The following is a 26,417-nucleotide window of genomic DNA, read 5'->3' as shown; positions in this document are numbered from 1 at the left end:
TGTACCAGTATGTCCATTGGAGGTAGAAGGGTTAACAATTCATATTTTAAATTTAAGCCAGAAAAATCTTATAATGAAGCAACTACAGAAGTACCCAGTAAGGAAGCAGCAATTATGCTACAAATTCGTAATCTCAAAAAGGCATTCAGTATTTGTAGATCTTGAAAAGGCATCTGGCAGAATGCTTAGTATAACATGCTAAGTAAAACAAGAGCAGGGGGTACCAAAACAGTAACAGACACACTAATGTCACAGTACCATAACACAAGATAGGCCTGGAATAACTTAAGACAAATGTTGATATTTAACAAGAGTCATCACTGAGATCTTTGTTGTTTACCACAATGATGGAAGAAGCTACTACAGGTATAGAGAAAAGAATTGGATTTTGGGACTGCTATATGAAGGGGAAATGCAAATACGAAAGGTATGCAGCTGGAGGGCCCAAAGGAACATTACAATGAAACCCTCAATGCAATAGTTAATCATTCTCAAAGTCATAATGTAAATTTTCCATAAATACAATGATACTTCATTAACAAACTGTAAACTATATTACGTAATCCTCTGACTGAAAAGGGAGTCATTCCCATCTGTGATACAAAACAGTGTTCACCAACCACAACTAATCTCCATTTAGTTCTATAGAATAAAAAAAAATTACCAGGCCACTTCCAACCGCTAAGATACAGGTAGCAAAATTTTCAGATGTTGTGAAACCCCAACTACGATAAAGTTACTCCTGAGAAAAAATAAATTACAGCAAATTCCCATATTTGCTGTTAGTAGCTGTGGCAAAACCTTTTCAAAACTTAAAGAAAGTACTCTACCTCATTTACAATAAGAAACATTTACTAAAGCCACAAGAGCATCTCTCACTAAGTTTAAGTAACGAAAGTCCTCACTGATGGTCTGTCCTTAAAATTATACTACATCATATGATAGTGGTTAACTAAAAATGGATTTGTATAACAATTATCTGCACTAGCCATGACTTGTTTACTTAGCAAACTCATTTCCTTTTGCGCATGTTCCATCTGAGCTTTATGTGCAGCTTCCATACTCTTGGCAAACTCAGCTCTTCTTTGGTTTTCAAATTCAACTCTGTTCTTTTCTGCCTCTTGAGCTAAATCATTAGGTTCTTCCTTAACAACATTAACATTTTCATTGTTCCCAATTTTGTTGCCATACATGTCCTGCTTATTACAAGGATACATATTCTGCTCTTTGAAGTGACAACTTTCATTATACTTCCTCCCACATTCGCCAGATGTACCTGGCTCTGGATTATCCGGATTGTATTCTTCACCCCCATATGAATGGATAGCCATATGTTTTTTGAGGTGGACATTCTGAGTGAATCGACTGTAGCACATTGAACACTGGTATGGCTTTTCTCCTGAGTGTATTGCCATGTGTGTTTTCAAATTTCCATTGCGCGAAAAACCCTTATTACACACTTCACACTTGTACATCTTTTCTTCCTGATGCATCTTTGAGGAGTCATGCATGAAACTAGAAGGAGTGTAGTCTGCAGCCTCACCTGTGACTACCTCCCCATTACCAGTGTTGCCTTTCAATGCATGAATACCCATGTGAGATTTCAAATTTGTTTTCTGAGAAAAGGACATGCCACAAATAACACACTGGAAGGGTCTTTCTCCAGAATGAGTTCTCATATGTCTATCCAAGTTGCCACTTTGTGTAAATTCCCTTCCACAAACACTGCATTTATACCTTCGCTCCCCTGAGTGTACTAACATGTGTGTATTAAGGTTCCCACTTTGAGTAAAGCTTTTATTACACACACTACACACAAAAGGTTTCTCACCCGAATGTATTCTTAAATGTGTCTGCAGAGTGCGGTTTTCAACAAAACCCTTGTCGCAGACATTACATTTAAAAGGTTTTTCACCTTTGTGAATTAAAAGATGACGAGTGAGGTGAACTTTCTGGGTAAAACCTTTGCCACATTCTGGACAGTTGAATGGCTTCACCCCCATATGAATCAGCATGTGAGTCTTGAGATGGCCCTTTTGAACAAATCCCTTCCCACATTCAGTGCATGTGAAAGGCTTCTGTCCTGAATGAACCAGCATATGAGTGTCAAGGTGCACTCTCTGAGTGAACTCTTTATTGCAAATGCCACATGAATGAGGCTTTTCCCCAGAGTGAACCATCATGTGCATAGTAAGAAGAGCCTTCTGCATGAACTCTTTGCCACAAACTGAGCATGAATGTAGTTTCTCCCCAGTATGAATTGCCATGTGAGTCTTTAAATGAATCTTCTGAATGAATGCTTTACCACACTCAGGGCAAGAATGAGGCCTCTCGCCCGTATGCTGCATACTATGAATCTTTAGATGACCTTTCTGTGTAAATCCTCTTCCACAATCAGGACAAGCAAAGGGTTTTGCTTCCTTTTTAGAGTCTACGCTGAAAGTAGAGTGAGAAGTGGTTGCTGGAGAAAGTGAAGATTCTCTACCATCTTTGACACCTTCGAGGTTGTATGCTGAATGAGAACTTCTTGCATCTTTGGCACCATCCAAACTGAAAGCTGAATGAGGACGATGTACTTCTTTGGCCCCTTCCAAGTTAAAGGCTGAATGAGGACGATGTACTTCTTTGGCCCCTTCCAAGTTAAAGGCTGAATGGGGTCGATTTATTTCTTTGGCCCCTTCCAAGTTAAAGGCTGAATGAGGTCGATTTATCTCTTTGGGAGTGTCTAAACTGAAGATTGAATGAGGCGTTCTACCATCCTTAGCTGCCTCTAAGGTGAAAGCATTATGAACATTCCTACCATCTTTTACAGCTTCCATAAAGGCATGACTCGGATTTCTTACATCCTTCAAAGCCTCTAAATTGAAGCCACCTGTGCCATGAATACCACCAGTGGCCTCGTTCATATTCCTTGATACATCATGTAAATTCCTGGAAACATCATTCAAGTTTCTTGACATTTCGTTCATGCTTCGGTCATCCCTTGCTGCCTCCATGGTCATAGTTGCATGGAGAGCATGGGAAATACCACTTATATCAGGATAAAACATTTCAAAAAAGCTATAAACTGAATTAATGCTGATGCCGTTGCACTGGCTACCATACCACTGAGATTTAATAAGGCTTCCAATACGGCACTCGATACTAATAACGGACACCTCACAAAAAAATTAAATTACATAAAAGTAACACTCCTATAGAATCCAAGAAAAATTTTTCAAAATTAATTAACTAAAAGCACTGATGATAAACAAAATACTTAAACAACATAAAAGTAATACAGTATATGTTTACTGTAATTTCATAACAGCTATTCTTCACACCTCCATATGCAACATTTTACAAGTGTACTGCATATCATAAATCATCTTTCTTAGGAATACAGTGGATTGCATTTCCTTTCTTTGTACATCCATATCCCATATAAAATGAGAATTTTGGAACTACAAGCTCATGTAAATGAATATTTTACCATCTTCCAAAAACACGACTTGTCACTTTTGCAGTATTCTGACGACTCCATGCACCTGAGGCTCCGATTATCTGTGGCGACACGCACAAACCATCACCTGCAAAATAAATATCAATGCTTGTGTGTATTTTCATAGTTAAAAAATATTCACACTATGACAAATTCATAGATAATTTGTATTTTTCCTAACTATACAAACCTTAGCTATTTATTAGGGGTTATACTTTCGGCGGAGCTGAAATGACGACCCATTAAAATTTAGTAAGTGTTAATTAACCATACTGCTAGTTAGCAGGGGTATGGGGGAGGTAGCTTGCTACCACCCCTGTTCACACACCTGTGATTTAGTCACTTTGCTTGGGAGTAGGACTTCAAGGGGGATAGGGTTGGCGGACAAGGGTGTATAAATAGCTAAGGTTTGTACAGTTAGAAAAAATACAAATTATCTACGAATTTGTCATTTGTTCCGTAACTGGAATACAAACCACGCTATTTATTAGGGGTGACTCACCCATTAGGAAGGGCGGACGTCCCTGCCAATCTAGCTTTTGGCTTTGCCCAGGGCCTCCTTATTTGAGTATGTTAGTACTAAAAAATAAGGAGTCCCTGCCCTCGCTAAAACCTTGCTACGCAAGGTCCGTGGCCTAAGCAAGCTGTGTGTTGAGACATGCGGAAGTGTGACTGTCTAGGTAAAGTTATTACGAGTCTATGTAGGAAAAACCTGATGTAACCAAGACTTTCCCAATACCACCTCGCCAGGGTATGGGGACGCAACAGTACAGTATTAGCTTAATACTAGGTACACAAGGGAGCATGGTTTACCTGCAGTGGTTTGAGGTCAGCTTATACAGAGAACCCAGGATGCTGCTTTCCCCTCGAGAGGGTAGGATGAAGAAAAGAATAAGAGTGTCAAATCTTTTCATTCACGCAGACTAAACCCGGGTAACAGTGCCCTCAACCTTCTGCTACTTGTCCAATAAGGAGCTTGAGGTATACAACCAGCTGTTGTGCAGCCACCACTGGACCGATAGAGATCGTATCGAGTTCCAGTGGGTCATGTCTTGCAGGAGAAAGGTTGTGAAAGTCACCTGGAGCATTCACATCCTTTCTTGTAAAACCTGCGTCACAGAGTAATCTGCTAAGAAGGACCAGGGGCATAGCTATGCCCCTGACACTGTGAGTCGTCATGTCGAGATGATGTTTCGATGATCCTCCTCTAGTCTCTCCCAGTGCGGATGACCAGAGAAGAGACCAGGGTGGGCTGTTGCCGTTTTCTTTAGGTAAAGTATCAAACCTTACACTACAGTAACGGATGATCTGGATCGTCCGTTACCGAGTGGAGACTTTTGTAGGAACCGTCATCTCTGGAGACTGTGTCTGGCGACATGCTCAGGGACGAAACTGAATATTGTCTTTCGCCCTTCTCAATAATGGGCGATGTCGAAAGAGAAACCATGAAGTTCCTTGACTTGTATGGCTGCTGTCCGAGTGTGTAGGAACATTGTCTTCTTAAATCAGGAGAAAATTTGTTGCCTGGTGAAGTGGAACATAAGGAGGTCTCTTTAGAGATAGAAGAATTTGAACCATGTTCTGAGAGGAAGGTCTGAATTCCGACTGGAGAAAGGCAAGTTGTAAGTCCGTATGAGTTAGGAAAGGTCTATCGATTAGAGGATGTCCCTTTCTTTCAGTTTGAAGGTGAAGAATCAAGGTTGAGTGGTCATCTTTACTTGTCAAAACTGAATAGGGGGTCTTTTCCTCTTGTAGGTACTCGAGGATTCTGCTATTGCTGGAATAGAGGTATCGAGTGGAGAGAGACACTTTCACATGACACCAACCACACAAGACGTTATACTACCTGGTAGACTGATGCTGAGGAATTCCTGAGATATCTCGACAACCTTTTCGCAAAAGAGGTACTGGGTAGTCTCCAGGCGTACAATCATAACAAAGCTATAGCTTGTGGTAGGTGTCGAAGTGGGTTGTCTGTGATGAGAAGATGGTTCTCTTGGAGACTCTATCAGGAGCTGCAAAAGGTTTGGAAACCGTTCTGCATAATGCCATAGAAGAGCTAGGAGAGTCCTTGAAAGATTAACTGATGTTCTAGCCTTCTTGAGTGTCCTTCTCCAGATAAAACAGGGACGAGACGTAAACGTCATTGTTGTACCCAGCGTTGTTGCCAGAGCGCCTTGGGGTCTAGGACTGGGGAGTAACAGCAGCCTGAGATTCAGGAGCGTTGCGAACAGATTCCTAGTTGGGGGACCCCGTAAAGTCGGGACTTTGTCGGCTACAAGGCGATCCAAAGACCATTCAGTATACCTTATCTGAGATGCTGTGCACAGATTTTCGGCGAGCACGTTCTTCTAGTCTGGAATGAAGCGGGCTGATAGTGGTACCGAACGGACTTTGGCCCATCTTAGTATTTAAACTGTTAGATGGGAAGAGGCTACGAGCAAGTTCCTTTTTGCTTGCCGATGTGAGTCTATGTGGTGTGTGGTGTTGACGTCCATCACATCACTGAGTGGTCTGTTAGGAACCGATGAGGCTGCTGAAGAACCGGAAAGTTGGCCTTTACCTCTTAAGAGATTTAAGTGAAGGTACTTTCGGACTCTCCAGAGGGCTGAGGACGTGTGGTGCAGCACTATAGTCCCTCCTCTCTTCTTTTTATGTGTTCTAAGCACAACATCAAGTCCTAGGGGTGGGGAAGGATGAGAAGGTTATACCGCTCTATAGATTCTCGACTGACACCCATCCCTTGAGGTTCGTCCAAACTTCTGGTACCATGGGGTCAGAATGTTTGGGGGATCGAGGGCCTGATTCCAGTCCGACTCAAGTCACTTTGGAGTGGGAGTTGTTCTCATTTTCAAGAAGGTTTTGTGGAGATTGGTGTCTAGAATCATTCCCAGATACACCAGTCTTCTGGAAGGGAAGTAGGGAAGACTTCCGCAGGTTTACCCTGGAGGAGGCAAGTTCGGAAAGCTGGGCTTCGACCTTGTCTCTGGCACTCTTAACCCTTGAGACCAGGGCACAGCCACACTGGCCTTTGAGTGTTTTTGATTCCCAAAGACTCGGTCCAAGACCGTGTCTTTGCCCTCACGAGGAGGAATCTCTGGATCCGCAAACCCATTAAGATTCCTCTTAAGGGTCAGAACCTGCCAGAACGCATGCTCTGACTCCTGCAGCTCCCCTCCTGAAGGGCTAGCAGCGAAGTCTACTGTCCCCAAAGGCTCTTCTTGGGGGGACTCGTGGACGTTCTCTGAGTGCTTGGCTGGCTCTGGTCTAATCCTTGAAGATGACTTTGGCAAAGTCTTGGAGTCCTTCAATTCCCTCCTCGGAGGGATGCAGGACTCCAACAACAATGGTAAGAGGCTCTTCTCCACCCCTACCCGAGACGACTTTCCAGCACGAGGCGGGGTTTCCCTCATTGGTGCGATGGGGGAACGCCTCAACTAGCGTGACTCCCCTGAGGACGGGAAATCTTCGTCTGAAGGGGAGGGAGTGAAAGTCTGGGGGGGTGAGGAGGCCTTCCTCAAGGACTTACGAGGAGTCAGCTTCGCCCTTGGAGAAGTTACCACGTTAGACACTCCTCTCTTCCTCTTCAGGGGAGTAGAAGCTGCCAATGATTTGTGGCCCAGCTCAGAGAGAACAGGCTTAAAAGCCTGCATGACCTCTCTGACCAGGGACCCAAACCAAGGCTGCTGACTGATAGCTGCGCTGTCAGAAACTCCCTCTGGAGGGAAGGGGATCGACCAATCCCTAGGAGGATTTACCAAAGGGGAGTTCGCCTGAAAAGATGAAGGAGAAGAAAAGTCCCTGGACCTATCCGGAATCCTCCCTCCCATCGGCGAGCGCGCTGTTCTGCGCTTGCAGGGGGGGGGGACACGACGATGATGACCTGGCCGTGCATTGTCCTGCAGCCTCGAGCGTGGGATCGTGCTGGGGATCGCGCTGTGGAGCGTGCTGGCGCTCGCGCGATGGGAATTGCCCTGGGTCGCTCACGGGCGGGCGATGGCGCGCGGGCTGGAGATGGCAGAGGGCGCGCTGAAGTATGAATAAGCACTCGCGCGTGCGAAGGCGACTGTTCGCGCGCATGCGGGCGCGCAGGGTCCGGCCGAAGAGCCTGTGCAGGTGATAACGTTGGGCGCGCACGCAGGAAACACATCCTTTGCGCACGGGTGCGCATGAGAGCACACATCTGGCTGTGGTCATGGGCGTGGGCATGCAGGGCGCGCGAGGGCGCGCTGGCAAAGGATGGCGCGCAGGCGGGGACCAATGGCGCGTTGGTGAGCGCTGGCGAGCAGGGGAAGAAGTTAACTTTCCCACTGCGCCCAGATCAGAAGATAGTGGGCGCACAGGAGATCGTTGGCGCGCAGGCGAGCGCTGGTGCGTAGGCGAGCGCTGGCGCGCAGGAGAACGGAGGTGCGCCTGGCGCGCGGCAGGATGAGGGCGCGCTACTTAGCGCGCTGGCAATTTGGAGAGCGCTGGCGCGCAGGTGAGCACTGGCGCGCAGGTGAGCACTGACGCGCAGTTGAGTGCTGGCACACTTAAACAGGAGCAACTTCTGTCGATGAGCGCTAGCACGCAGGTGAGCGCTGGCGCGCAGGTGATCGTTGGCGCACAGGGGAGACCTGGCGCGTAAGGGACGGATGCACTAACTTGTGCATAAACCCTTGATGCCCCGAAGGGACCGTTGCCAGTTTTACAACGGGATGCGTTAGCGCCCACAGCGCGTCAGCAGCCAGGAACGGCGACGGCAGGTCAGCAGGTCTGACGGGTGGAAGGTCGGCGTGCCCTTTGTAAGGACGACCTTCCACCGAAGGAGATCGCAAACGATCTGCAGAGAGGTCCAGGGTTGTAGCTGGGAGAGTCAGAGAACGACGGCGAGGTTCCTCTGCGGCAGACTGCGGTGACGATGAACCGAAGAGGCGCCTCCTAACACCCTTGTGAGGAGAAGGAAGGCCTCTACGGCGAAGAGGAAGGCGGGCTTTACACCTTATACGCCCTCTGGGGGCCGTGGGGTCAGCAGGCTGACCATCACCAGTCCTCCAAAGAGGAGTCTCTGTGAGTGAACTCCCCCAAGGGGGAGAATAACCGGCAGGAGACACCGTTGGACTTGGTTCCTCCCTCGAAGTATGTTCAGAGGGGGGAACTAAGCCTTCAGCTACATCAGGATCATCACGAGCAGAGGTTTGATATAACTCATCGGAAGCCCCTGCCACGACAACGTCGACGATAGACAGAGGATCAACCTCTGCTAAAGTCGGCGATTGTTTGACAGCTGCCCCCAACCTGATCATGTCAAACAAGGTTTCCTTGGAGGGCAAACCCTCAAGCCCCAAGGAAGCCCAAAGCTGAAACAAATCATTATTAGTCACAGGCATATCTAAATCCTCCCCCGGGGAAGGAGGAGGAGCTGCCTCGCTATGGGAGGCAACTCCTCTCCCAAACCCCGAGATCGGGCAACAAAACTATGGCGTACGCTACCACTCGACAGTTTCTCGGAAGAAACCGATCGAATGGGAGCTTCGGAGGAGGTTTGGGCCACAGAAGAAGAACCCTTGGGATTTTCTCCTTTCAAAGAAACCTTCGAAGGAGAAATATCCCGTCTGGACTTCTTCTTCCGGCGCCGAGAAAACCTCTCCCACTGGGAGGTAGACCACTCCCTACACTCACCACACACTTTATTTCTATCACACCGCTGGCCCCTACAATAAGGACATAGGGTGTGAGGGTGCATATCAACCGCCGACATATACATGCCACAAGGGCGGTCGGGTAATCCAGGACACTTTCGCATAGCAGAGGCCAGCTTCATGCACACCTGGTGAAACTCCACAAGGCACCAGAACCTGAAAGCCTGCTTATGTAGGTGCAAGGACTCCTTGCTTCTGATACATACTCCCCAGGAGCTCTAGCCAGATGCACCCAATTAGTGGAAGGAAGAAGCAAAGCTCTCTTCCTCCCCCTCAAGCATTCAACTGACACCGCAATAGAGGCCATGACCTACACTCGGCACACAGGGATGACTGTGAACAATCATGCCCTTAGTAAACAAAAAGAGAGAGAGAGAGAGAGAGAGAGAGAGAGAGAGAGAGAGAGAGAGAGAGAGAGAGAGAGAGAGAGAGAGAGAGTGTGTGTGTGTGTGTGTGTGTGTGTCCATCCTCCCATGATAAAGTGTCTTGCTTCACATTATAACAATCAACAGACAGTAATAACTTCCTGACAGAAAATGAAAAGATCGATTAAGGGCACATAGGTAAGTCTGTACTAGATGCATTGAAAACATAAATGAAGAGACTGTGAGAGGTGAAGGGGTAGGATCCTTACCCTTGCTCCCACCTGTTGCTTAACTGCTCTTTTAAAACATTTCAATGGCTGTCCAGTTCGTGTTATGAAAATATTCCCTATCTACAAGCAGATGATTTGTACTTTGTGTAGGAACCAAACATCTTCCTACCTTAAATAGTTCTAGAGTGCCTTAAAAATGTAATTATTTTGTCTTATCCTTTAAGAAATTATTGACAATTTTAGATTATGCAAAATTAATAAAGTCCTAGAGTATAACTGTACAGTACACTAGAAAAATTTGCTTTGATTGTAACATTTTATAGGTTGCAAATATGAAAATATGCATACATGAAACACTATTTTTTCTTTCTTTTTTTTTTTGGCAATTTAAAAAAAAATTATGTTAGAACATGTTATTTTCATTAGTAAAATAAATTTTTGAATATACTTACCCGGTGATCATATAGCTGTCAGCTCTGCTGCCCGACAGAAAAACCTAAGGACGAAATACGCCAGCGATCGCTATACAGGTGGGGGTGTACATCAACAGCGCCATCTGTCGAGCAGGTACTCAAGTACTCGATGTCAACACAGAACCAATTTTCTCCTCGGCCCACTGGGTCTCTATTGGGGAGGAAGGGTGGGTCCTTTAATTTATGATCACCGGGTAAGTATATTCAAAAATTTATTTTACTAATGAAAATAACATTTTTCAATATTAAACTTACCCGGTGATCATATAGCTGATTCACACCCAGGGGGGTGGGTAGAGACCAGCATAGATGTTAACATTAAGAGCTAAGTATTTCGTATTTCATTTTAGCAGTTATTCAAAATAACAAACATAAAATTAATAAGTACCTGGTAAGGAAGTCGACTTGAACAATTACTCTGCCTTTTTTAAGTACGTCTTCCTTACTGAGCCTCGCGATCCTCATAGGATGCTGAGCGACTCCTAGGAGCTGAAGTATGAAGGGTTGCAACCCATACTAAAGGACCTCATCAAAACCTCTAATCTAGGCGCTTCTCAAGAAAGAATTTGACCACCCGCCAAATCAACCAGGATGCGAAAGGCTTCTTAGCCTTCCGGACAACCCAAAAACAACAATAAAAAGCATTTCAAGAGAAAGATTAAAAAGGTTATGGGATTAGGGGAATGTAGTGGTTGAGCCCTCACCCACTACTGCACTCGCTGCTACGAATGGTCCCAGGGTGTAGCAGTTCTCGTAAAGAGACTGGACATCTTTAAGGTAAAATGATGCGAACACTGACTTGCTTCTCCAATAGGTTGCATCCATTACACTCTGCAGAGATCTGTTTTGTTTGAAGGCCACTGAAGTTGCGACAGCTCTAACTTCATGTGTCCTTACCTTCAGCAAAGCATGGTCCTCCTCATTCAGATGGGAATGAGCTTCTCGAATCAAAAGTCTGATATAATAAGAAACTGCATTCTTCGACATTGGTAAAGAAGGTTACTTAATGGCGCACCATAAAGCTTCTGATTGTCCACGTAATGGCTTAGTACGTCTCAAATAGTACTTAAGAGCTCTTACCGGGCATAGTACTCTTTCTTGTTCATTTCCAACCAAATTAGCAAGGCTTGGAATATCGAACGATTTGGGCCAAGGACGAGAAGGAAGTTCGTTTTTGGCTAAAAAAACCAAGCTGTAAGGAACATGTAGCCGTTTCAGATGTAAATCCAATGTTCCTGCTGAAGGCGTGTATCTCACTGACTCTTTTAGCTGTTGCTAAGCAGACGAGGAAAAGAGTTTTCAAAGTGAGATCTTTTAAAGAGGCTGATTGAAGTGGTTCGAACCTTGCTGACATAAGGAATCTTAGTACCACGTCTAAGTTCCAACCTGGTGTGGCCAACCGACGCTCCTTCGAGGTCTCAAAAGACTTAAGGAGGTCCTGTAGATCTTTGTTGTTGGAAAGATCTAAGCCTCTGTGACAGAAGACTGCTGCCAACATGCTTCTGTAACCTTTGATCGTGGGAGCTGAAAGGGATCTTTCCTTCCTTAGGTATAAAAGGAAGTCAGCTATCTGAGTTACAGAGGTACTGGTTGAGGATACTGATTTAGACTTGCACCAGCTTCGGAAGACTTCCCACTTCGACTGGTAGACTTTGAGAGTGGATGTCCTCCTAGCTCTAGCAATCGCTCTGGCTGCCTCCTTCGAAAAGCCTCTAGCTCTCGAGAGTCTTTCGATAGTCTGAAGGCAGTCAGACGAAGAGCGTGGAGGCTTGGGTGTACCTTCTTTACATGCGGCTGACGCAGAAGGTCCACTCTTAGAGGAAGTGTTCTGGGAACGTCTACTAGCCATTGCAGTACCTCGGTGAACCATTCTCTCGCGGGCCAGAGGGGAGCAACCAACGTCAACCTTGTCCCTTCGTGAGAGGCGAACTTCTGCAGTACTCTGTTGACAATCTTGAACGGGGGGAACGCATAAAGGTCTAGATGGGACCAATCCAGAAGAAAGGCATCTATGTGAACTGCTGCTGGGTCCGGAATCGGTGAACAATAAATTGGGAGCCTCTTGGTCATCGAGGTTGCGAACAGATCTATGGTGGGCTGGCCCAACAAGGCCCATAGTCTGTTGCATACATTCTTGTGAAGGGTCCACTCTGTCGGGATGATTTGACCCTTCCGGCTGAGGCGGTCTGCCATGACATTCATGTTGCCTTGAATGAACCTCGTTACTAGGGATATGTTTCGATCTCTTGACCAGGTGAGGAGGTCCCTTGCGATCTCGTACAACGTCATCGAATGAGTCCCTCCTTGCTTGGCGATGTACGCCAAGGCTGTGGTGTTGTCGGAGTTCACCTCCACCACCTTGCCTAGAAGGAGGGACTTGAAGCTTCTCAAGGCCAGATGAACTGCCAGTAGCTCCTTGCAGTTGATGTGCAACTCGCTTTGAACCGCATTCCACGTGCCCGAGCATTCCCGACCGTCCAATGTCGCACCCCAGCCCGTGTCCGATGCGTCCGAGAAGAGAAGGTGGTCGGGGGTCTGAACAGCCAGTGGCAGACCCTCCCTGAGGAGAATGTTGTTCTTCCACCAAGTCAGTGACGACTTCATCTTCTCGGAAACAGGAACCGAGACCGCTTCTAGCGTCTTGTCCTTTCTCCAGTGAGCAGCTAAGTGAAATTGAAGGGGGCGGAGGTGGAGTCTCCCTAATGCGATGAACTGGTCCAGTGATGAAAGCGTCCCTATCAGACTCATCCACTGTCTGACTGAACATCGGTCCTTCTTCAGCATGGACTGGATGCATTCTTGGGCTTGACTGATTCTGGGGGCCGACGGAAAAGCCCGAAAAGCTTGACTCTGAATCTCCATTCCTAGGTATACTATAGTTTGGGATGGGACGAGTTGGGACTTTTCTATATTGACCAGGAGACCCAATTCCTTGGTCAGATCTAGAGTCCACTGTAGATTCTCCAGACAGCGACGACTTGACGCAGCTCTTAAAAGCCAGTCGTCCAAATAGAGGGAGGCTCTGATGTTTGCTAAATGCAGGAATATGGCAATATTCCTCATCAGTTTGGTAAAAACTAGAGGTGCCGTGCTTAGGCCAAAGCACAGGGCTTGGAACTGGTATACAACCTTCCCGAAAACGAACCTTAGAAAAGGTTGGGAATCTGGGTGGATGGGGACGTGAAAGTAAGCGTCCTTTAGGTCTAACGAGACCATCCAGTCTTCCTTCCTGACCGATGCTAGAACCGACTTTGTCGTCTCCATGGTGAACGTCTGCTTTGTGACAAAGACATTCAGAGCACTGACGTCTAGCACCGGTCTCCACCCTCCTGTCTTCTTCGGCACTAAGAAGAGGCGGTTGTAGAAGCCCGGGGATTGATGGTCCCGAACTATGACTACCGCTCCCTTTTGTAGTAAGAGAGACACCTCTTGCTGTAAAGCTAGTCTCTTGTCCTCCTCTCTGTACCTGGGAGAGAGGTCGATGGGAGTTGTTGCTAGAGGGGGCTTGCGCAAGAATGGAATCTTGTACCCCTCCCTGAGTAACTTCACAGACTGAGCGTCTGCGCCCCTGTTCTCCCAGGCCTGCCAGTAGTTCTTGAGCCTGGCTCCCACTGCTGTCTGAAGAAGGTGGCAGTCAGACTCTGCCTCTAGAGGACTTGGAACCCTTCTTCTTGCTCCCACGTTGACTTCCGGCACGAGCACCTCCTCTGCTGGAGGCTCTGCCACGAAAGGGCGGAATGAACCTTGACGCTGGAGTGTCCATCCTGGGTCTAGGCACGGAGGGCAAAGGGGTGGCTTTGCGTGCGGATGACGCCACCAGGTCATGGGTGTCTTTCTGGATCAAGGAGGCAGCAATCTCCTTGATCAACTCTTCAGGGAAGAGACACTTCGAGAGTGGAGCAAACATAAGCTCCGACTTTTGACATGGGGTGACTCCAGCTGACAACAAGGAGCAAAGGTGATCCCGCTTCTTGAGGACCCCAGACACGAAAGAAGCCGCAAGCTCACTAGAACCATCCCGTATGGCTTTGTCCATGCAGGACATAATGAGCATGGAAGTTTCCTTATCAGAAGGGGAGGTCTTCCTGCTCAACGCTCCCAAACACCAGTCCAAGAAGTTAAAGACTTCGAATGCACGGAAAACTCCCTTCATAAGATGGTCCATATCCGAAGGAGTCCAGCAAATCTTGGAGCGTCTCATAGCCAGCCTGCGGGGAGAGTCTACCAGACTTGAGAAGTCGCCCTGGGCAGAGGCAGGAACTCCCAAGCCGAGAACTTCTCCCGTGGCATACCAGACGCTAGATCTGGAAGCAAGCTTGACCGGGGGAAACATGAAGGATGTCTTCCCAAGTTGCTTCTTGGACTGCAACCACTCTCCCAGTACCCTTAAAGCTCTCTTGGACGAGCGAGCGAGTACGAGCTTCGTAAAGGCAGGTGCTGCTGACTGCATGCCTAAAGCGAACTCAGAGGGAGGCGAGCGTGGTGCTGCAGACACAAACTGATCCGGATATAAATCCTTGAACAGCGCAAGCACTTTCCTAAAGTCTAAGGAGGGAGGCGTTGTCTTGGGTTCTTCGATGTCCGAGTGTTGGTCGTCAAGATGTGCAGCTTCGTCATCATCAGAGATTCCATCGTCTGAATGTTGAGGAGGAAGAGGCAACGGAGTAGGTAAAAGCTGGACGGCTGCACTGGACCCAAAGTCATGCCACTGTTGGTCAGTCTGAGAACTGGCAACAACCAAAGCTGAGTGGGTGCGCAAAGCGTCTACTCCCGACTGTGGAAGGATAGCGGAGACCACCGTGGGTTGCGGAGGCTGACGCACCGCGTCAAAACACGGCAGCTTAACTCCACCCTCCTGTTGTTGTGGTAGCTCACGAACAGCAACGGAGGGTTCCGTGCGTCTGTGAACGTCAGCATGCGTCTGGCAGGGTCGACTGCGCATGGGTGGAGGAGCTCTCACAGCTGGAGTGTGGGAGCAGGCAGCCTCAGCGTCTGCTGGGCGCACAACCGTGGCAGGTTGTAGGCTAACGGGTGCAGCGTCAACCTTCTCCGCACAAAACTCCTGCATAACAGCAGCTAACTGAGTCTGCATAGACTGCAGCAAAGACCACTTAGGGTCTACAAAAGCGGGTGTGGCAACAGACGGAGTTACAGTACTGTCTGTTGTGACTTAGGGTCTAAAACAGCGGGTGCGGCAACAGACGGAGTTACTGCCTGTTGCGGTACCACTTTGCCTCTCTTAGGAGGTGTGCAGTCGTCGGAGGACTGCAGCGAGTCCGAACTGACCCAGTGGCTACACCTGGGCCGTTGGACTTGCTCGGAAGGGACCTTACGTTTAAGAGGCCGTGAGACCTTGGTCCATCGTTTCTGTCGAGAAACCTCTTCCGCAGACGAGGAATGAACGGGCTCACTCGTCTTCTTGTGGGTGGGACGATCTAGGAAAGATACGTCCGAAACCACGGAGGGAACGTCTGTACGCTGATTAAAGCCTGTCGAACCCTTTGGTCGTACGACATTGCTTCTCCCCTGGGCTTGGGAGCTTGCAAGAGGTCCCGGACTGGGAGGACGACAGGCACGAACAGACGCACCCTCATGCGTAACACTGACACTTTTCACTGCACTGACACTCACTTCACTTCCCACTGCACTTTTACCTTTCAACTCCCTGACGTCAGCCATGAGTTGATTGCGGTCATTCGCCAATGACTCGACTCTCTCACCTAGAGCCTGGATGGCACGCATCATATCTGCCATTGAAGGTTGATGAGAGCTAGCAGGGGGGTCGGGTGCAACCACTACAGGGGAAGGAATAGGTTGAGGGGCATGGGGAGAGGAAAAATCAATTGAGCGAGACGAACTCCTCCTGATCCTATCCTTCTCTAGCCTACGTGCATATTTCAGGAATTCTTGAAACCCGAATTCCGAAAGCCCAACGCATTCCTCACATCGATCTTCCAATTGACAGGCTTTACCCCTACAATTGGAACAAACGGTGTGCGGATCGATAGAGGCCTTCGGAAGACGCCTAGAACAGTCCCTAGCGCTACACTTCCTGTACTTGGGGACTTGAGAAGGGTCAGACATCTTGAATTAGTCAAAGGGGGGAATTCAAAGTCTATCCAAGTCGTCAACAAATAATCCAAAATCCAAAAAAGAATGCAAGGAAGTATTGAAGATAACTTCTGCACAGCGATAGCTAATAACCAGAAATGAATACTTCACCAAATAACGTGAAAATCAATCCAGAAAACAACAGCGTATTCAATAGGTCTTGCCGGTGGCACGACAGAGAGAAAATTGGTTCTGTGTTGACATCGAGTACTTGAGTACCTGCTCGACAGATGGCGCTGTTGATGTACACCCCCACCTGTATAGCGATCGCTGGCGTATTTCGTCCTTAGGTTTTTCTGTCGGGCAGCAGAGCTGACAGCTATATGATCACCGGGTAAGTTTAATATTGAAAAAACTGAAGTAAACCCCCCTCACACATAAACTCGCAATCTTGTCTTACATCACACGTGAACATTTTCAATACGCTAATGCTAGCCAATTAAGAGATACCCTACCCTCCTGGCTAGTACAGTGTTAACACATTCACCTTGCATTCCCAGGGCAGCAGATCGATCCCAGCCTGGGACCCTAAGTTTAAGCTATTTACTGGAGAGGTTACTGCTATATTTGAGCACCACAGTAGGGGGTTGGGGTTAGGGTTGCCCGTCTAACATTATGGTGAGCGTTTCTGAAGATGATTATGGAACTGAAACCTGACACCTTATGTCAGTAAATATTTAACTGTACTGTACACAGTCACTTATGAACCTCAAAGCCTGACTTAGGTCCCTATATCTTTGTTTATCATGCATGGCTTCACCTTCCTTAACTGACCTATAGTGTCAAACGATTTGTCAAACATGTTTTTGAAGTGATTTTTTAACTTTTGTGGGAGGGGTTTTATTTATCCACAAACTGTTGCATGTGAGAACAAGCATCAAACATCAAACATTCCTCGGTATATCTATACAGAATATGTTTCTTCATCCATCCTAAAATAATTGTGTCAGTCATCTGGCTCTAATTTCAAATCAACAAGCAAGTTTGCACTTTATGCGAAAATTTATCTTTTTTTTAACAGTCAGTCCTTCATTCACTGATCTTTTTTTCCTTTGCGCCACTGCTAAGCCAATGGCAATCAAACCGTCCTGGATAAGAGGCATATTTTTCCTTAAAAAAGTGAGAGTCTCACGAGTCGAGGACTGAGGTTTGATGTATGTTTGGTTTGACTGTTTGACAACCAAATTGGACAACTGGGTTTAACGAACCGTTTGACTGTGTAAAAGCACTTTAAATGTCGTCTTCTTATTCCTAGAACATTCAAGTACCTCTTGAATGGTGCACACAGGTAAAACTAAACTGATACGTTGGTAATATTAGTCTAAACAATGGAAGGATGTTGAAATCTTTTCACTATTAATACAATAAAACAATATTAAAATCTATCTAAAATTTACAATTACAGTGAACCCTCGTTTATCGCGGTAGATAGGTTCCAGTCGCGGCCGCGATAGGTGAAAATCCGCGAAGTAGTGACACCATATTTACCTATTTATTCAACATGTATATTCAGACTTTTAAAACCTTCCCTTGTACGTAGTACTGTTAACAAACTACCCTTTAATGTACAGAACACTTAATGCATGTACTACAGTACCCTAAACTAAAACAGGCACAAATATTAAAGGTGATTTTATATCATGCATTTCCTAAACACGCTAAAAAGCACGATAAAAAATGGCAACCAATGTTTTGTTTACATTTATCTCTGATCATAATGAAGAAACAAACTGGAGGTAGAGCTTTGCTTATTACCCAGACATATTTCCCATACTTTTCCCTTAGAACTACATCACATCTTCCTACTTTAGATATATATATATATATATATATATATATATATATATATATATATATATATATATATATATATATATATATATATATATATATATATATATATATATATATATATATATATATATATATATATATGTATATATATATATATATATATATATATATATATATATATATATATATATATATATATATATATATATATATATATATATATATATATATATATATATATATATATATATATATATATATATATATATATATATATATATATATATATATATATATATATATATACATGTAATGATAAATTTTGCACATTTTTACGTGTTTTTCATATTCAAATAAGCCATATATATTTTGATATATTAATGTCTGGATTCTCTTAACGACCTCGGGATCAGAGCCCCAGGCGAAATCTCACAAAGACAAGAGCTTGGCTCCGGCCGGGAATCGAACCCTGGTCGGCAAGCTTATATAGACAGTGACTAACCCATTCGGCCACGAATGGGTTAGTCACTGTCTATATCTTGCCGACCAGGCTTCGATTCCCGGCCGGAGCCAAGCTCTTGTCTTTGTGAGATTTCGCCTGGGGCTCTGATCCCGAGGTCGTTAAGAGAATCCAGACATTAATATATCAAAATATATATGGCTTATTTGAATATATACATGTGTGTGTGTGTGTATATATATATATATATTTATATGTATAAACATATACATACCTACATATATACATAAATACATGCATACATATATATATATTACTGTATATATATATGGGTTATGGAAAAAATCCGCGAAGTGGTGAATCCGGGATGGTCGAACCGCGAAGTAGCGAGGGTTCACTGTACGTAAATATTTGCCAACAAGTACTTAGCCTCGGATATTTTCTATGGCCTAATGAGATCTGACCGTTTTCACATAGAGGGGCTCCCAATCATATTCTATTTTTAACAACCTATCGTGGATAAGAAGGCTAAACCATATGTCGTATTTCAATTTCAATTGTGGATACATGGAAAATGCTGAAACAAGATTCAATTCTTTTGCTAATTTCATACACATAAGATTGGAAATTTTGGCAGGCAGTAATTTCAAAAAACCAACTTCAGTTGACAGTAATGACTTCTTGTGCGTAGATGTTAGATGAGTGCTTTGTTGATTCTTCCTATATCAGTAAATTTCACAAGGTTGTTAGTTATCTGTAGTATTCAACTTCAGATGATAAATTTGTTTAGAAGTGTGACGTGTTGACTTTTCCCATATTGGTAAATTTCTGGGTGGCAGGTGAGAGTACTCCACCTCTTCAGTAAAGATTAGACATCCTAGGTTAGGTTAGGTTGGCATGACTATACTGTACTCTATCAAAAGCTCTATGGCCATCAGACCAGGGTCTTTTTTAGAAAATTTCGTGTCAAACTCAAAATACTGTGGACATCTCATCCCTCTAAGGAAGGAACCTAATCAGTTTATCCCCAAAACTAACCAATGTATTGTCACTTTTTAAGAAAGTGACGATAACCTCAAATAGAAAAGTTGATGATAAATGATTTCATATTAACAACGATAAACTAAAAATAAAAACAATTGTATCATGCAAATAGTGTGTGTACCTTTTATTTTCAAAACTTTTACTTTTGATATGGAAGTAGGCCTATAGTTTGGAATTAGGCTACTACCACGAAAAAGTTTTATACATTAATCTTATTACTTATTTAATTTTGTCTATGTAATTTCTTAGCAGACTGATTCTCCTTTTGGTGCGTATAACCTCTCAACTTTTTCCATGAAGGTTATCAGCTAAAGACTGAGTGTGTGAGTGCGAGATGGCCAGGTATTCCGTTAGAATAAAAAAAGAAGACTAGAGCAAAGCTGTAAGATGTGCCAAGACTTTGCAACATGAAGATGCAAAGGAGGATATTGCCACAGATAAATTCTTCGACTCATCTGTCATTGATCTCGACTCATATAACAATGACGATGACGACAACGATTCGCCATAAAACCAATGTTTTTATCAAAAAATTTATTAATGTATTGATGAAAAGTAGATAAATAAACAAACAATTATTTTTGCTTTCCTTCAAAAAATAAAAAGCAGTGTTCACCTTATCCATTAAGATAAAGAATGATATAAAATATATGTAAATAATACATGTATTGGAAGGAATAAATAGAATAGGGAATGAAAATAAATAAGGATATGGTTGTAGGCCAAGCTTTTCCCATGACTCCCAAGGTCTGAAAAGCAAATCTTCTCCCCTCCCCCTGTGTTTAATACAGCTGAACTTCAGGTGTGCTTCTTTTAAGATTTGTAAAGACAAGGAACCCTTCGCTAAGTACCGGTATTTTGAGAAAGGCAGCCGCTCAACGGTAAGCTTCGATTGAAATGACTATAGATTAAGATGCAATAACGCATTTCATTCGTTCTTTCATATGCGATACTGCCCTGTAGGTCAAGTTATAAAGGCATCCTTGTATTTCACTTGTTCGAGTAATGTGCAAGTAATACGGCAGATGCAGCCTATTACTAGACCCTGTAGAAGTAACTAGGCGATCGCAATGTGGGCGTTAGCCCCGCGACAGCTACACGTTAGCATAAGTAAGGTTAGGTTAGGTGGGGTTACCTTAGATTAGAATTTATCCCTTTCATCTGAGAGAGAGAGAGAGAGAGAGAGAGAGAGAGAGAGAGAGAGAGAGAGAGAGAGAGAGAGAGAAGAGCTATTTAAATCGTATAGAGGAACTACATGATTATAACTTCCTTTGTTCCGAGCGTGAGGCAGCAAATGTTCGTTGATCTACAAACCTTCTTGGCTCTGTGATTCTGCCCCCCCCCCCCCCCTTCTCTTGCTACAGTACTGATTACCAATAGTACGGATGGCCTGTTTTGTTTTAGCACGAACTTTAATTGTAGATTAATATCACATCAAGCTCCTGTATTCAGTTATAGTATAAACCGTGAATCGACCCCCTTAATTTTGGCCATAGATAAACATGGCCTAGCCTAACCAAACCAACCAGTTTAAGCCTATGCCTACCCCTAGGCTACCCTTAATAAGTTTCATTTTCACCATCCTAGCATAAGCCTAAAATAATCCTAATACTATCTTCGGACACACCTTAGGCCCCGTATATAATTAACCGTTCACAGTTAACGTTAAAACAACATGCCGTATTATAGCTTAGCAAAGCTTACGGTAGCCCCTAAGACTGACTAGGATAAGTCTTCTGTACTGAGCCCACATTATCAACAGTAACCTTGATTGGCCTCCCTTGAGTTCCTCCCCAAGAAATAACACAAGCCCTTTAATGTTTAATATATAGAAATTCAGTCACCAAAAGTATCCCCTCAAAAGTAAAGGTCTAGCCAAAAAGGATAAGCTATTAGGGTAAGGTTTTTATCTCCCAGATGACAACTGGTCAACTAATCATGTGTACAAACTGAACAAAAATCCCCTTGACACAGCTTTATTCCTTACCTGATTCAGGATCTATTCTCATTTAAAAAATATTTTTTAGTATATATAGTAAGCAGATAAACAACAACAACAACAACAATAATAGGGCAGACAAGCGCACAGCGCCGTCAATGTAATCTTGACACCAGCAAATAAAACTATCTCAGATCAAATTGGGTTCGAACACTTTTTTTTTTACATCAAATTTATCAACATATGAGTCATTGTTTCAATAAATTACATGTAAGAGAAGTTTAGAATTATAATCTAAATTATTCTGCAATAAGCACTTTTTAAGGAACTTAATATTGTGTGTTTAAACTCCAAAGAAGATTTGGTTCGAACACTGGTGGTTCATAAGTATTAAGTAGACAAATCTCGAGTCGACTCAAGACGTGCAGCCAGCTTATATTTTTTATCAAAATGATAGCTAATAAGTATTATTGTTGTTAAATTGTAAAACATGGTGATAAATATTTTATACATATGCCCATATTATCTTTCAACAATTGATTCCACAACTTATTACATAGAAGGAATATGAGGCATGAATTATGTTGACTGAAATTACTTAGTCTTCCTTTTAAGAAAATTACATATTCTTGGGTCCAGGAGGACAAAGAGGATGCTACCCGATATCCTTTCCAGATATCAGTAGTTCATCATTAGAAAAATGTCATGCAACTTAGTAAGTTAGCAATAATATCATAAAATTATTCTTTTTTTTTAGTTTACGCTTATATTAAATACCTAGAAAAAAATATATTTTCTGATTCAAGATACATGCAAGAAGAAAAAAAATATAATCATGCACAGTTCCACTGTACAATTTAAAGTCTCTCTCTCTCTCTCTCTCTCTCTCTCTCTCTCTCTCTCTCTCTCTCTCTCTCTCTCTCTCTCTCTCTCTCTCTCTCTGTTGCTTATGAAATCTACATTATTATAACGCTTAAAAATCAAGAACGTCTCTAACTTAGTCTCAAAACGATTTTGTAAATTCACCACATATGGCATATTTGTCTAAATCTATGTCATGAATTGTCTTTCATCCTAGGTAACATATAACCATATATCACATTGAATTTAGTTTTTAAAAAACCACAATTATAGGCTTAAATGGCACCCTCTATCGATGTAGGGACAACACCCTTGAGTTGATGGATGCCTGTGCAATCTATTAATTTAATGATTCAGAATGCCATTTAGGAAAATATATTGGATGTACAATACATCCAGTATTTTGAAAGTGCTTATTGACTCTCACACGGGATTAATCATAGAGCTGGTAATACTTTGAATACCACGACGAGCTTTTATGCCAGAACATAGAGTTTTAAATGTAAATGCAAAATTCAGTATATACAGACTTCAAGGTCTGTGCCCAGTCCCCCAAGTGAATATTTATCGCTTTTAAACCATTTTTATTGATTAATTTAGCCCCTCCCTCAATTGTTCCACTGTTTCCATTAATATAGCGTAGATGGAAATTTGGTGTAGAGTAATTTACTTTTGCCTTTCTAGTTACCTGCTTCCTCTTGAGATGGTAATGGCTCTTGAGCATGTGTAAGATTTTACTAGCATTATTTCCTCATTATATATTTTATTTCTTAACATTATAAATACTAATAATCCCATGTTTTATGTCTGAGCCTGGATTCCTATATCCATTACTCTATAGATTTCTATATACATTAATAAATTTTAAAAATTCGAGGACATGAATCGTTCATGATTTATAAATAATGAGGATTTTGTTTCTCTAAAATGGAGTGCAGCTAATTACGTCCTAGGTGAGAATGAGCCACCTCTAAAACTAATTACATTTATCTCAGTAGGCCTACTCCCTTATCCCAACACACGATTTGATATAGCATACACTGCCATGGGAAACTTGCAGGTAATTCTTACCTAATTAGACTGATATTCGTTACTTATGATGAAGCAGTAGGCCTATTGCGATTTCCGAATCAACTGATACGACCGGAGGAAGTTAACAATGTAGTACTTTGCTTTTGCTCATTTCACATGACAAAAGTTTCCTTAGGATATCTTGGGTGACATTTAAAAGGTAGTGGAGCAGATAATGTCATGGATTCTGTTTTGAGTGGGGGAAAAAAAAAACTATGTCAGATCACTGAAAGGTCTACAGTTACTGATGGAGTCCTTTCCAAGGTTACAGTGGGCAGTATTCTTCCAATAGGCTGACAACAGAAAAGTATTCAGGGACAATTGAAGAGAATGTTGCACATTTGAGATATAAGATTTCACAAAAGCTAAGAAGTAAAGTTTGGAGCAACTGAAGGAAATTGAGGCTAGGATCGAGTGTGGTATGAATACTTTGATGATTTTGTTTCAAAGAATTGTGAGGAAAGTTAAACTATTAGATTTTGGAGTAATTTCCTTCATCTTATGTCAGGTAACAGTGTGTAAAACGGCAGATCACCTGAGAAACTATATGTAGCCTATCATCGTTCCAAGAAGTCATATTTTAAGAACCTATCACCTACTAGGGCTTTCATTAACGCTGAAGTTTTAACATAATCAAAAGCTTTCTCAGTCTATAAATGCCATTCATAGTGGTCTGTCCTACTCTCCTGATTTTTTTTTTATTCTATGCAACAAAACAACATATGAGAAAGCCTGATTTGTCACTTATTACATGATTTCTGTTTTATTCAAACCTAAATGGGAACCATATGATCAAACATTACATGGTTATAATGTAGTGAACGATTTCTTAGTGCAAATTATTGGGAAGAACCCACTGCATGAGGAATTCACTGTAATGCGCAGTTGTACAAAATGTGGAACACATCACTGTTCCTGTCATAGCAATCACGTTCCTTGCTGCAGCTTTTGTAAATGTCAATATGTAGCGATCCTTTGGGTATAGTATGGGATGAGAAATTTTATCAAAAGCACAATCATGAGAAGCAAATACTGCCATTCGTCCATTAGAACTTATCTAAATTTGATTCCTTTACGAATGTGAGTTAAGCATTAGAATATTTAACCATATTTAGCTTTGAATTTATCTTTTGATATTAAAAAGAAAATGTAAGCTCAGTGTTATTCAGAAAAGTTCTTTTATACTTCGCGTGATGGAGGGAGAAACTTGATGCATGTATTAGAACTAATATGCTTGTTGAACAGATTAAAAGTTCTCTGACTTCCCTACTGAGACTGAGTGGATTAATTTTGGTTTAAAAGTATTGTTATGGATCCTTGAATTAGTTTAATGAAATCAATACAACTTCTTGATTTGCCCTGTCAGTAATAAAACCACATCATATGTCAATTAAATTTTCTTGCTATAGCCAGAATTTAGTCAATAATCAATTAAGAAAATTGTGCAAGCTATATATTCTTTTATGATTTTATTCACTTGAGAAATTTTTCAAAGTACGTTATCATCAAATATTAATCTCCATATCACGAAGTTAAGGATGACCGTGAACTACAATTATGAAAATAGAGTTTTTATGAAAAGGTACAGTCAGCTCCATAAATCCCTAAAATGTTATAAAATGTTTATTATGTTAATTACATATTGTTTTACTGCTGATTATTATCAATCTTTAATATTGTTTGATTCTGATTATTTTCCATCACGGGGTAAATCATTAATTTTCCTCGATTTCAGGTAGGATTTTGGGAATTTATGACCTAATATAGCCGCAGATGCTCATTGATTTCGGGTAGGATTTGGGGAATTTATGACCTAATATAGCCGCAAATGCTCATTGATTTCGGGTAGGATTTTGGGAATTTATGACCTAATATAGCCGCAGATGCTCATTGATTTCGGGTAGGATTTTGGGAATTTATGACCTAATATAGCCGCAAATGCTCATTGATTTCGGGTAGGATTTGGGGAATTTATGACCTAATATAGCCGCAGATGCTCATTGATTTCGGGTAGGATTTGGGGAATTTATGACCTAATATAGCCGCAGATGCTCATTGATTTCGGGTAGGATTTGGGGAATTTATGACCTAATATAGCCGCAGATGCTCATTGATTTCGGGTAGGATTTGGGGAATTTATGACCTAATATAGCCGCAGATGCTCATTGATTTCGGGTAGGATTTGGGGAATTTATGACCTAATATAGCCGCAGATGCTCATTGATTTCGGGTAGGATTTGGGGAATTTATGACCTAATATAGCCGCAGATGCTCATTGATTTCGGGTAGGATTTGGGGAATTTATGACCTAATATAGCCGCAAATGCTCATTGATTTCGAGTAGGATTTTGGCATTTATGACCTAATATAGCCGCAAATGCTCATTGATTTCGGGTAGGATTTTGGGAATTTATGACCTAATATAGCCGCAGATGCTCATTGATTTCGGGTAGGATTTGGGGAATTTATGACCTAATATAGCCGCAAATGCTCATTGATTTCGGGTAGGATTTGGGGAATTTATGACCTAATATAGCCGCAAATGCTCATTGATTTCGGGTAGGATTTGGGGAATTTATGACCTAATATAGCCGCAGATGCTCATTGATTTCGGGTAGGATTTGGGGAATTTATGACCTAATATAGCCGCAGATGCTCATTGATTTCGGGTAGGATTTGGGGAATTTATGACCTAATATAGCCGCAGATGCTCATTGATTTCGGGTAGGATTTGGGGAATTTATGACCTAATATAGCCGCAGATGCTCATTGATTTCGGGTAGGATTTGGGGAATTTATGACCTAATATAGCCGCAGATGCTCATTGATTTCGGGTAGGATTTGGGGAATTTATGACCTAATATAGCCGCAAATGCTCATTGATTTCGAGTAGGATTTTGGCATTTA

At 42.9% G+C, this 26,417-nt stretch overlaps 1 protein-coding gene across 1 annotated transcript; it reads right to left on the bottom strand.

Annotated features, from left to right (window-relative positions):
- LOC137640162 (endothelial zinc finger protein induced by tumor necrosis factor alpha-like) lies at positions 1 to 21,768 on the bottom strand. The gene is made up of 2 exons (XM_068372676.1): positions 21,627 to 21,768; positions 1 to 3,569 (listed from the first exon to the last, which is right to left on the bottom strand). Exon 2 carries the CDS (start codon positions 3,048 to 3,050, stop codon positions 930 to 932), a length of 2,121 nt encoding a protein of 706 aa, XP_068228777.1. The 5' UTR covers positions 3,051 to 3,569; positions 21,627 to 21,768; the 3' UTR covers positions 1 to 929.
- Between the last annotated feature and the right edge of the window lie 4,649 nt (positions 21,769 to 26,417).

This window comes from Palaemon carinicauda, chromosome 4 (genome assembly GCF_036898095.1).
Source record: "Palaemon carinicauda isolate YSFRI2023 chromosome 4, ASM3689809v2, whole genome shotgun sequence".
NCBI lineage: Eukaryota > Metazoa > Arthropoda > Malacostraca > Decapoda > Palaemonidae > Palaemon > Palaemon carinicauda.
The sequence above is the reverse complement of the archived record's forward strand: the minus strand, read 5'-3'. Positions and strand labels throughout refer to the sequence as shown.

Excerpts from the sequence above, each read along its gene's own strand:
- LOC137640162 (XM_068372676.1), bottom strand. The coding sequence starts at position 3,050 with ATGTTTTATCCTGATATAAGTGGTATTTCCCATGCTCTCCATGCAACT.